Genomic DNA, 13,710 nt, shown 5'->3' with positions numbered 1-13,710 from the left:
GCTTTTGTGCCCATACATATTTGTAGGATTGATCTATTAATGCGTTCTGTTTAAAAATGAGATCCCTGGTCTTTTAGTTTTCATGTCTTTGATTTAATCAACATGACTAAACAGCTTTTGTACAAAAATATTTCCTCGTACATACATGGGAAAACATATCAGAAAAAATTCCACTGAAAAAATTTGAAAATGTAATAAAGCAGCACAGTTAAGGTTTGAAACAAGTGAAGTAATGAACATCTATGTTGGTCTTGATATATGGTGATTATTGACTGTCAGGTATGGTGCTCAGACCACATTCTCATGAATTACATCACAAATTGCACCTATTCCCAGAAATTACATGTGGGGATTCTAGTGAACTTTGTTGTCAACCCACTGAGGGCTGGATTCCAAATCACATCAAAATTAAAAGTTAAAAAAATCAAATCATAGGCTGATACAACTAGCTTGGAGACACAGCAAACCTTCTTGTGACCGCATGTATGGATGTGCCATACTGGAGGAGCTGAATCAGTAAGGAAGGATGGGGACAGAGCAATTGTCTGTGGCCACCACATTCAAAACCATTCCCTTTTTGGGGGTTGTCTTGCTTTTGCCTCTCCACTGCACCTGCAGTCACTTTCATTTGCACCAGAGCAAATGAAACTGATTCACAATCACTTGAGCTTTCTAAATGGACAGATTGATATCCCTGAAGTTTAACTGACTTGGTTAACACCAAGTACTGTGATGATTAAGTGTTCGCTTAAGTTTTTTGATCAGTGTAATATAAAATATTAAAACAACCAGAACATTTGGAGACTATTGATTCTCAGGAATGGAAACACTGTACCATTATGTGGAAGGATTCAATGCTAACATCAACAATATTATTGTATCATCTCATATAATAATACCTTATACGTTCTCATTAATGCTGTAGATCTGTTTTCAACAGTGTCACAGAATTTAATCGAGAAGTTAAAACTGGACTAAGTCCCAGATCACTCACCGTAGTTGTAGTTGTTGCCCAGGTAGGTTCTCAAACACATTTTTACTGTCTTACATCTACAGCGATCTAGACAAACACACAAACACACACATGCACACAAAGTAGGAGATCACGTGATCATAAATGAAAAACAAACATACAAAACCTGTGCTCAGGCTCCACCTCCACTTTGCATTTCCAGACTGAAATTGTCATGTGTTCATATCATATAGGATGCTAGAGACAAGAAAAAATCCCTTTGTTCAACTAGAAAAGAGACATACACCAATGAGCCAAAAACATTTAAAGCACTGACAGATGAAGTGAGTTACACTGATCATCTCTTGACAACGCAATCTTGGATCCTGGGATTCATGTGGATGTTCTTTGAGAAATACCAACAATGTTAACTGCCATCAGGGCATGGGGTAGGCACGAGGCGTGTACTTGGTCTGCAGATGTGTCCTGATGGTTTGCATGGGTCAAAGAACATCCACATAAATGTCAGGACACAAGTTTCCCAGCAGAACACTGCATTGTAAAGAGATGATCATTGTTATTTACTTAAAGGGGACATATTATGCAAAAACAACTTTTTAATCATTTGATTATGTACATTTGGGACTCTGGAGGGCCCATCAGCAGGCAAAGTGTGAAAAAAGATGACTCAGTCATGTTTTTGTGGGCTGCCTCAGTCAAAATACAGGAGATGAAACACACAATGTAGACTTCACACCAAATGTGATGTCACACTTCGGTTTGCGACCTTTCACCCCGAATGTTGCCACCTTTCCAGGAAGTTTACCTCCTCGTTGTGTAGCACAGCTCCGCCTTGTCCCTGTAAAATGTTAGAGTGCAGGCGGGGGGGTGGAAGAAGTGGGTGGATTACCTGTGTCTCATTTGCATTTAAAGAGACAGGCACTCAAACTCGACTGTTCTGAACAGGGCTGTTTTGGCAGGGTTCAACTGCTATTGTACTTCATCCTTATGGTATTTTGACCAAAGCATGTCACAGACATTTCATTAGGACACCAGGGAACTAGGTTAACTTGTAGAAATAGGGTTTAATATGACCCTGCTTCTGTTTACTTCCATTTGTCTGAAAAACTGATGTGAAAAAGATTGAGCGATTATAAACGATTATGGTCATTCCAACAATGTATTTCACACACAATGCATTGCAGCTATGCAATTGGTGCAAGAACAGACATCAGAAAACAGGCAGTATGTATTTAACTAAAGTAATTAATTTTATTTTTGCTTCAAGCGATTTAATTACTTATTCATTGACAGGAACAATACACTTCAATTTGATTTCAATAATTCGAACACACACACACATCAGGTTTTTCAGGTTTTGATACCGAGTCTCGATCCGATACTTAGCCTGAACTAATATTTTCCTGGATAATACATCTGCATTAAGGAAAAAATTTACCTGCATTCCTTAACAGGCTTTTTTTATTTTGTTGAAACGAAGTATATACTTTCATATGGCTCTTTCCTATTCTGCATATGCTGTTGCAACATTGGCCTACCACCTTCACAGCCAGCCAGCTGAAGTGTGTGTGAGATGCAGCCCACGCTTGGTACCTCCATATCATCCATTGCTTTTTTTGTATTCCATACGTTGTCACGTACAATGATGTGTACGTGTTGCTTGTCTATTTCACATGCGTTCAGCATCTCCTCAGTTGCCTGTTTTACATGCTCTGCTGGAATCAGTGTGATGTAATGCAGAGATGGTAGGGCATACCGGGGATTCAAAAACTCCAGATGATGAAGGAAACTCTGATCCTCTACCACAGAGATGAGCTGGTTATCCAGAGCGTTTAATTTAATTATCTTCTCTGTAATATTTTATCATACCAAATGAGTACTATTAAATGTAGCTCTTTTGTTACCCCCTCACGAAACGGTCATATAACAGATGTTACATGTCACATTGACTGCTTTCGCTTTCTAATTTAAGTTGTTTCCACACTGCAGACATTTTATCCACAGGTTTGCCAGAGGTTTACTCACCTCCAGGCTGTGTAAGAGCAATTTGACCAAGAAGGAGAGATGGCCTGGCCTCCACAGTCACCTGACCTAAATCCAATCGAGATGGTTTGGGATGAGATGGACCGCAGAGTGAAGGCACAAGGGCCAACAAGTGCTCGGCATCTCTGGGAACTCCTTCAAGACTGTTTGAAAACCATTTCAGGTGACTACCTCATGAAGCTCATCGAGAGAATGCCAAGAGTGTGCAAAGCAGTATTCAAAGCAAAGGGTGGCTATTTTGAAGAATCTAAAATATAAAACATGGTTTGAGTTATTTCACACTTTTTTGTTTACTACATAATTCCAAATGTGTTCATTCATAGTTTTGATGCCTTCAGTGAGAATCTACAATGTAAATAGTCATGAAAATAAAGAAAAACCATTAAATGAAAAGGTGTGTTCAAACTTTTGACTGGTAGTGTATACAGTCAGAGAATCAAGAAACAACTATTTTTCTGAGTTGATTGCCAAGCAGGGTCATAATCCCAGAATTCTTTTTAAAACTGTTAATTCTGTGGTTGGTCCCCCTCCCAGCCAGCCAGTTGAATCCTCCCCAGACAAATGTAAAGAATTTTGTAATCACTTCTTTAACAAAATAGTGGAGATTCGGCAGCATTTTAACACTGATTTTAGGGAGATGGTAGTTGACTCCTGCCTTCTCTCAACGTTAACCCACCTCAGTGAAATCTCTCTGTCTACCCTGGAACGTACTATTGCACTTTCAAAATCATCCACCTGCCTTTCAGACTGCATTCCAACTTGTTTTTTTAATATACATATATATATATATATGTGTATATATATATATATATATGTGTGTATATATATATATATATATATATATATATATATATATATATATATATATATATATATATATATATATATATATATATATATATATATATATATATTTATATATATATACATATATATATTAGGGCTGTCAAAGTTAACGCGTTAATAACGCGTTAACGCAACATCCTCTTAACGCCGTTAATTTTTTTAACGCGCGATTAACGCTCGGTATAAAAAAACAAAAAACAAAACGCACATTGAAAGATTTACGGCCGTCAGTGGCACCTGTAGTCTTGATCCAGAGGGTGGCAGAAAGGGAATCAGAAGAAGAAGCAGCAGGGTTGGCGGTTCGGGAAAAACACGGTGGACTGAAAAGTGAGGAAATTGAGAAAGGACTTACCGTAAAATACCAAATAATAGCCGGGGGGTTTAGTTGTTTCAATCACTTAACAGACCAAAAGGCAATTTGGGACAGGCGTTTAATTCCTTCCTCACAATAATCCTGGATGAAAATGTCACAAACTTCTCCAGCTTCTCTGTGAATTCTCTGGCATCCTTCTGCAAGTGAAGTTGTTGCGGCGGAGGAAACGATTCAGCCAACCAGCACTCGCTGCAAACTCCTCATCTCTGCTGTCACTCACGGTGGCGGACATTTGTTTCTCCATCACCCTGATCATTTTGTGGGACACTCTCTCATGGCGTGCGCGTTTGCTGATAACTCATCCCCGCATGTTTATCTCAGGCTCCTCGCTAGCCTTCTTCCTTCCTCCAGCAGGCAGCCTGGTCCTGTTGCTGTCCTCCTCAGACAGACGCTCAAGCTCCGTTTCTCTCACTCTCTTCTGGTCGACAGAGAAACATCTAGCGGCTGCTTCTCCCGAGTTGTCCTCTGCATATTTTACGACAGAAAGTTTGAATTTCAAGTGGTACTTTTTATTGTTTTGCTGCACCGGAGCCATGGTGATCATCAGTGTGATACTGACTGACAGAAAGCAGCACACTGCGTGAAAAAGGCGAAGAAGAAAAACGTGCAGTGTCAGTGGACAGGTCTTCTTCCTTAATTTTAAAAAAAATAAAAAATTAGACCCGACATTTATTTGGAACCGGCGGTTATTTACCAAAATATACATCTGCACCGGCGTTTAAAGGGACCCTGTGGTTAATTGAAACCCGGATATTATTTGGTCATTTACGGTATGAACGGCAAACTACTTTCAAAACAGCCAGATGGTTCGGTCGATAGGACAAAAGTTATCTGCATGTACTATCGACATGAAATGAGTTACCATCGAAGTACATTGAGTCTCAAATATCAGTTGCAAGCCAAACACACGGCAGATGCAGAGAGCCCCCCCCCCCCCCCCCGCCAAAAGCAGACAACAAAAAAGGCCTTTTATTTTCCTGCATGATTTGAAGTGTTGAAAAAAAATTTTCATAATGCAAGCATATTTGCCCTTTCTTATGTTGTTAAAAGTATTAAGAACATTAAAAAATACATCAAGGTACATTTAGAACAGAAAAAAATGTGCAAAAAAACTGCGATTAATTTGCGATTAATCGCGAGTTAACTATGGACAAAATGCGATTAATCGCGATTAAAAAAATTTATCGTTTGACAGCCCTAATATATATATATATATATATATTTTTTTTTTTTATTTTTTTGGCCTGTTATCAGCTTTATTGATAGTACACCTGAAGATATGACAGGAAACGGGATGAGAGAGGGGAGAGAGACACACGGCAAAGGGCGCCCAGGCCGGGACTCGAACCCGGGGCCACCGCAGCGAGGACGAAGCCTCTGCACATGGAACGCCAGCTCTATCAACTGAGCTAAACGGCGCCCCCCACTTGGTTTTTAAAAGCTGTATTTCAGACAGTTGGTCCAGACATCTTAGCCATTATTAACTGTTCTTCATCTACTGGTACTTTCCCCTCCTATTTTAAACATGCCACTGTTTACCCTATTTTAAAGAAACCCTCTCTAGATCCCTCTCTTTTATGTAATTTTAGACCAATCTCAAAGCTGCCTTTTTTATCCAAGATTTTAGAAAAAATTGTCTCCACTCAACTGATTTCTTTTATGAACGAGTTCAATCTGGTTTCCGCTCCCTTCACAGCACTGAGACTGCACTGGTCAAGGTCGCCAATGACTTACTGCTTGCTGCCGACTCAGGCCTGTATTCAATATTAATTCCCCTTGACCTCAGCTCAGCTTTTGAGACAGTGGACCATAATGTCTTAATCAGCCATCTGAAGAATTATGTTGGTATCAGTGATGTGGCTCTGGATTGGTTCATCTCCTATCTGTCCAACAGGTCATTCTCTGTAAGGCTTGGAGAAACTTCCTCTTCTTGTGCCCCTCTCTTCTGTGGGGTCCCTAAGGGGTCTATTTTGGGTCCCCTCCTATTGACTCAGAATTATCTTTTGATACTCAGGTGACTAAAGTGGTGCAGTCATGCTTTGCACAACTGAGACAGCTATCGAAGATCAGGTCATTCCTGTCCTCTGCAGACTAAGAAAAGGTCATCCATGCTTTCATCTCCTCCAGACTGGACTACTGTAACACACTTTACTCTGGTATCAGCAGGTGAAACATCCAAAGACTGCAGCTGATACAAAATGCTGCTTCTAGGTTTTTAACACGTACTACAAGATGTGACCACATTACACCAATCCTTGCTGCCCTTCACTGGTTACCTGTGAGTTTTAGAATTGATTTTATGATTTTACTGCTTGTTTTTAAATCCTTGAATGGTCAGGCTCCTTTCTATATTTGTGATCTGCTGACTCCTTATGAGCCTGATCGCTGCCTGAGATCCTCCAGCAGGGCCCTCCTAATGGTTCCAAAATCTCGACTTGTCACTAAAAGTGACCGGGCCTTTGCTGTTCGTGCCCCTCCGCTATGGAACTCCCTGCCTAGAGATCTCAGGCAGGCTAACTCAGTATCCTCTTTTATCTTATGGCTATTTCTTAATTGTTATTATTGAAATTATTTTATATGTTTTTTTTGGATGTTTAACTCATTTCTGTTTTATTGTAAAGCAGTTTGTAACTTGTTTTTGAAAAGTGCTATATAAATAAAGTTATTATTATTATTATTATTATTATTATTATTAGTAGTAGTAGTAGTAGTAGTAATGATAATCATGATACTGGTCTCAAAAGTAACTTTATAAACTGATGCAGCTAATTAACAAGAAATAATGTAATACAACTGGCCGTTGATCCATGACATTTTGGGCTGAAAACTAGTGCAAGTGCGTTCTTTTTAATTCCTCCACTTCTCCCCCCTCACTTCCCCACTGTTCTCTAAGTAGCCTCTGTGCACTTATGCCATTATGTAATACCAAGGGTTGAGGGTATGTGAATTAGGGAAGTGGAACAACTAATAAAACACAGCGAGTAAAACAGAAAGGTTACCCCCAATTGTTCCTCTGCAATGGAGGTTGTTGGAGTCCATTGGAAAGTCTGGACTGGATTCTGTCAAAGAATCAAATCCAGAATAGATCAGCTCTTTAGTGAGTTGGTTCAACTCGTTCCCCAACTGATTGCTCTCCCATTTTGCAGTATAAGTAAAGGTCAAATGTCAACCTCACCTGGGTTACACCTGGCTGGGTCCTGGTAGTATGGATCTACAAAGACACGGAGAGGCAGCAGTCAGTGTCAAAACAGAAGGACAACACATTCCCTTGCTTCTTGATTTTATGCAATGGTTACTTAAGCTGTTTCACACAGTGGTTTAGAGCACCAATGTGGTTTTAAAAATACCAGCAAATTACCATTGCCATTCAGTGAGCAGCAGAGAGGGAGAAAAAAGAATATTAAATCAGGAGCTAAAAGTTTTTATTTTTATATTTTAGGGTCTTGGTTTAGACACAAGTTGGACAGGTGAATTGATGCAGCATCATCTGTGATTCTTATGTTGACCAAATTTTATATTAGTTTCAATCTGTTGGACAGTGACTAAAGAATTGAGACTGGGCAGCTCAGAAATCCAAAAGGACCTTGTAGTAAAGCTGACCTTCTTCCCAAATATAAATAGAAAAAGCGACATGGTTCAAGAATTTGGTCAGGAAGTTGTTTTTCTGTTTTTTTTTTTTGGTAGGTTCATTAAAATCTGAAGGGCTTATCTTCTGGGAAGCAGGGGAATTAGGAACAGCTACTGGGTCTTAAAACACAAATTAATACAATACACAGAAACAATAATACTGTACAGCCTAACATGGCCAAATTCACATGGTCTTTTCACAATTTCCATGTTTGCTCATCAATTGGTTTGATTATATTTCACACATGTTGTTGAAGGTATGTCTTAAACCACACCTTCAACAACAAGGTGTTGTTATAGTTACTCGCTCTGGCAACATATTTAGAAAAAATGTCAAAAGATGTAAACGCTGCTTGATTCAGTGTGAACAAACAAAGGCGGAGAAAAGGCGAGCCTTCGCTATGGCGGTAACACAGAGTCTATGTGAAAAGAGCTATTGAAACAGCTGTGCCTAATACTGTATGCCTCAAAATAAAGAGCTGTAAATGTTATATTGCATCTGTCATTCATTATACTGTCTTGAAACAGGTCCTTCACTCAACAAAATAAAGAGAAATGTCCCACAAATCAACATTACATGACCAAACAACAGTAACGTAGTAACTGGTAGTGTCTTTGGCAACTTACAGTATATGAGGGAAAAAGATAATGTAGTTGTACGTGGAGAAGTGTCTGTCATTCTGTCTGTCCTACCAACTCTTCGTCACATTTCTGCCTGAAAAACAGCATCTGTTCCTGGCAAAAATGTTTTACTCACCAAGTGTTTGTCTCCTTCTACCATTGTGTTAGTTGTAGTTACTGTCTTGAAAAAAATCACCACGACGGTCAGCCCTCCAGACCGTGACTTCATAGAACTTTCCCCCAGAAAACAGCCTCCCTCCCTGCGAGTGACAGATAACTGATAGCGATTATGTAATTGTGTAATTTTGAGATTTGTCACCTTCCAGGATGTTTGGTGGGTTAGCATCTCAATCACGACACACTTAAACAGCATCCATATGATTATAAACAGTCAGCATGTTGAGATTAACAGGAGGACACCAGGGGAAACATTTTGAAAAAAAGCCATAGATGTCATCATCATAACATGTACAGGAACGCCTCTTTGGGACCTGCAGCGCCGGCTTGCTGTCTGAATTACACACTGGTGCAGCTTTATGCCAGAGCGGCTTGGTTCTGTATGAACAAAGAATGATGGAGAAATAGTGAACCTCTGATGCAGAGATGATGCTGCGAATCTGTGTGAAAAAGGCTAGAGCCGCTGCGTAATTTCCCCCCTCACTGCATCTGAAACGTTCACACAGAGGAGGATGCAGAGAATCACTGCAGGATCCCCCATTCAAAGAGGAGTGTGAATGGGGCTAAAGTGAAACCTATCAGCTGGACTGGACACGTATCTGGTGGAACAGCAACTAGTTTAACTAAATGTCATTGGAATTACTTGAACCTCGGCAAATCAACAAATCACAGGGAAGATCCCAAAAGCCTGCTGAGTGGAGCTGAGCCAGAGCGGCTCAGAGATATGCAGGTGTATCTTTAGGGAGGTCAAGGGGATTGAAATGAGTTTCTTTTTCAGGACCTGCTGGTCTAAGGCCTGTTTAAGGAAGCAGAGGACAGGGAGGGTTTTATTGAGGGTAAAATGAGTGGACCAAATGTATCAAGGAGCTCTTTGAGAAAGTCCGTGGGAGTGAAGTTGGAGGGGAAATGACTCAGGCTATCTGTTCGAGAGGGAGCAGAGGCAAACTGCTGAGAGTAGAAACACCGTAGACTACACTGAGAGGATTCAGCTGATCAGGGAAACTGCTTCCTGTTGGTCCATGTTTTCAAGTCAGTGAGTGAGTGAAATATCCTTATTCTGAAGCACTTCAGACATACAGGAGTAAATAACAATAAAAAAGTAACTAATATGAGACTTAGTTTATAACTGGGAGGTTCTGTGTGCAGCCCCTACATCTACCTGTTGCCTTTCAATAAACTTATTTAGTAACGAGAAGCTTACTTTTAATAAAGTTTGATTTAATAAAAAAACATATTTCACTTTTCAAAAATAAGTAATATTTTATAATCCTGAATTTTGTGTAGATTTTTCTTTAGCTACGGGTAATCACGTAAAACAGTTAACCTAGGACTACTTTTTCTTCTACGTTAATCAAATTTGGTAGACATGTCCCTGCACATTGACTGACAATGAAGTCTCTTGTGACCATGACCTACACCCAATAGAAAGTCATTTTTGGCAATATACACACGTTTTACTTTAAGGAACTCCTCCTACAGCTTTAACCCGATCAACTTCAAATTTTGCCAGACTAATCTAAACTAGGGCTGCAACGATTACTCGAGTAACTAGAGTAATTCGATTACAAAAAATTATCGAAATGAATCTGTGCCTCGAGGATTCACCCGTGTTATGTCACCCGTGTTATGTGGCCTGCTTAGCTCAGGGATCATTTTTCCACACAGATTGTTATTGCGGTCACACCGCTTCATTCAGAATTGAAGAGCCAAGAAACTGTCAGTAAAAGACAGAGAATGTCCAAAGTTTGGGATCATTTCACACTTAAAAAAGAAGATAACAAAGTGCACAGTTCTACTGCAAAGCAGAACTGGCGTACCACAACAGCACGTCAACAATGATTCAACATCTGACCCGAAAGCATCCAGCTGTTAACACCAGCTCACCAAGCGCTGCCGACACAAGCTAACATCAGTGTTTCTCCCAGTATTTTCTGAGACTGTGGCGCCGGCTGGGGGGGGGAGGGAACTCCCATTCCCCGCGCTGGCTTACTTTCACTTTTAAAAATTGCGTCCGTCAAATTTTCCTTCGGGCGTCGGTATCAATTTATAGCGGGTCGGCTCGGGTATGGAATGCAATTTGTGCTACTGTCGGAAAACGGGTCGGATGCGGTTTTAAGTATGGCGGGTTCGGGCAGGTTTGCAAAATAAGACCCATGCAGGACTCTTCTCTAAGTGACCATTTTAATCCTCTAGCTAATTATCAAGCTAAATATCCAACATGCTAGTTAACGTCAAAGCCTGCGGTGGAAGACGACGGTAAAATATTTCCTTTCTCTAACTCTGGATTTATTTATGCCTGAATTTTTAAGGTGTGGCGGCTTTTATTTTGCCATGGCTGTGCGCCACAGTCAATTACATGTAGGGGAAACCCTGAACATAAACACTGATGTTAGCTAATTTAACGTAGCCTACCATTGCTAGTTAGAGCGTATGGTATTTGCGGTGGCTGTAGCTTGATGTCGGTATGACTAGATATCATATTAAGATGTGGAAACTACTTTGTGTTAAATTGCAAGAGAGTAATAGCCTACACCAAATAACTCCTTTACACCCCCCCTCCCCCTCACTCACGCGTGCACACATAAACAAACACACATCTTTACTCCTGGTGTTAGGAATAGTTGGAATAAATACCTGTATGTTTTTTTTCAGGACTAAAAGCCAAAAGCTTGGTCTTTTTAACAGGCCTGTCATTTCCGTTACACATTATTTGGTATTATTGTTTAATAATGCAAAATTATTTTTTATTAGATTACTCGATTAATCGATAGGATAATCGGTAGAATACTCGATTCTTAAAATATTCGATAGCTGCAGCCCTAATCTAAACACCTTTGCAATGGAAACTTATTAAATGCTTGAACTGTTGTTGAATAGTGTGGCTGTAGCGCTGCAGCAAATTGTTAAGATTTGTCATGAAACAGGAAGTTGCTGTACCCTGCAGCGTGTTCACCTGATCCAGCTCAAATTAGGTAAGAAAATCCTTAAGGTTTTGACAATATTGCAGTCTGAACAGAGAACAGTCCGATTCCTCCTTAGATGTTGTTGACAAACAGGAACCTTTTGTAACTTAAGTGTACAATGTCTCATCTTTGACATGTCTGATCACAGTCCCACCTATAACACATCTACATGACACTGAGGAGCCATAGTAATTGTGCCACCTACTGCCACAGGAAGTCAGCATTTTGTGACAATCGTTCTTTAATTTACATAACATTTTCATTGTGCACTCTAATCTTTATATTCTTCTACCTAACGAGCTGGTGAGTCTTCTATAAGGTCACATAATACACAGGAAGTCACATTGACCCCTTTTGTGCAGAACACATTTTGGAAGTCCGGCTACTGTGCAGGGTTGTATGAGGGCACTGCTTACAGTTTTGTAGTGCATTACTATTAACAATGCTGAAAGCCCACCACTAACATTTTAGTCCTGTCTCGTCTTGTTTGTCCTGGTAACGAAAATGAACATACATTTTGGCATAGTTTTTCTTTCAAAGATCTGTTTTTAGCTCATCATCATCTCATTTCCAAAATAAAGAAGAAAATGGTTGTTAAGAAAAAAAGTTCTCTACAAACATTTTTTAATCATGATTTCATTAATGAAATTTACATTGCCAAGCTCAAGAATCAACTTTAAACTTTAACTAACATCAAAGATATACATTTAATATATACATTTGTACTTACATATCCTACATTTTTCCAACAATATTAAAACCTAGAGAAATCTTTTTTTTCAAGATAACAGTGCATTTGTTTGGTTGCTGTCACTATAAAGCGTAAAGAAGGAGGTCATTAAAGAGACTTAACAACATGTAATAAAACTGGAATCTACTACCTCGTCTTTGAACACTTCCACTTGAGTTACGTTGATTGGGAATGAGGGTTACTTAATAATGAAGACGACCATGAGCAAAAAACAGTAGTTGTTTAAGCAGTACATTATGTTACATTGAAACAAATAAGACCTCAGCTGCCTTGGGAGAAACAAAAACAGTAATTTAATCTAATAATGACAATTAGCCATATACCTGGTCCCTCTGCCTTGACGATGGCCTCAGGTGAAATGCAGACTCCACGGTCGTACAGTGGCAGCTCGCTGCAGGCCAGGCTGTCGGGCCAGCTGTGGTTGTAACGCTTCATCACCGGCTCACAGCCGTACTTGGCCCGCTCACACACAGCCTTACAGGGTTTGATGGGCTCATGCTGGAAATCAATGGTGCAGATAGGAGCATACATGGCACACAGGAAGAAGAGCAAATCTGGACTGCAGCCAGTACCTGAAAAGGCATGGAAACACAGACACAGGACAGTTTCTTTATTCAACCAGTGTGAGCTGAATCACTTGAGGTGGTTTTAGAATAATCCAACTGAATATTTTGTGTAAGGAACTATAAACTATAATGACTACATAAACTAACTACATAATTGTGCATGTGAGAAACAGGGTCCATTCTAAATGCCCCTTGGGTGGGTGTGTACCATGTAGTTGAGTGACATTTCAGAGTTGACTTCATTAGGAAATGTCCTGTTAACTACCATGGCACCCTACTAACTAATGCATGTCATCAGGCACTAAAGACTATAGTGTAGAGAGAACAGACAATGATAATAATAATAATAATACATTTTATTTATACAGTGCTTTTACAGCTCTCAAAGACGCTTTACATAAAACCAAATATACATCCTGCAGCTTAAATCTATTTGGTTTTGCATTCTGGGATATTTTAGGATAAATGCAACAATTATGGCACTGTGTTTTGTTAACAAATTTAACAATGAAATATTCTCATTGCATTATCACTTCGGTTCTGGCCTCTGACTGGTTTCTTCTCTATGGCCATGATTGCTATGGCTTTGGGGCATTGTAGGTGCATGGGGTGCCAGCTCTACCAGGGCTCAGTTTTCTGGGACGATGCATTCAGGGTAATCTGCCTAACCACTTACAGGACTTGTACTGACTTTCATCCCACTGCAGGTTTCACACATGATGATACAAGAAAGAGTCCAACACTGTGTAGGAGAGCAATCAATGTTTTTT

The 13,710-nt window shown here is 39.8% G+C and overlaps 1 protein-coding gene across 2 annotated transcripts in view; it reads right to left on the bottom strand.

The window, feature by feature from the left end:
• The window catches only part of frzb (frizzled related protein), a 61,172-nt gene that overhangs the window by 12,747 nt on the left and 34,715 nt on the right, over positions 1-13,710 (bottom strand). Inside the window, exons 2-5 of one of the 2 annotated variants that reach the window (XM_030428654.1) lie at positions 12,698-12,946; positions 7,411-7,446; positions 7,235-7,294; positions 995-1,060 (exon numbers count right to left, since the gene is read on the bottom strand). In XM_030428654.1, the coding sequence (XP_030284514.1) occupies positions 995-1,060; positions 7,235-7,294; positions 7,411-7,446; positions 12,698-12,946 (411 nt within the window). The remainder of the gene's footprint in view (positions 1-994; positions 1,061-7,234; positions 7,295-7,410; positions 7,447-12,697; positions 12,947-13,710) is intronic. The other variant, XM_030428655.1, reaches the window with a different exon arrangement.

This window comes from Sparus aurata, chromosome 9 (assembly GCF_900880675.1).
Source record: "Sparus aurata chromosome 9, fSpaAur1.1, whole genome shotgun sequence".
Lineage (NCBI taxonomy): Eukaryota > Metazoa > Chordata > Actinopteri > Spariformes > Sparidae > Sparus > Sparus aurata.
Note: the sequence above shows the minus strand (reverse complement) of the source record. Positions and strands in the feature narration are given on the sequence as shown.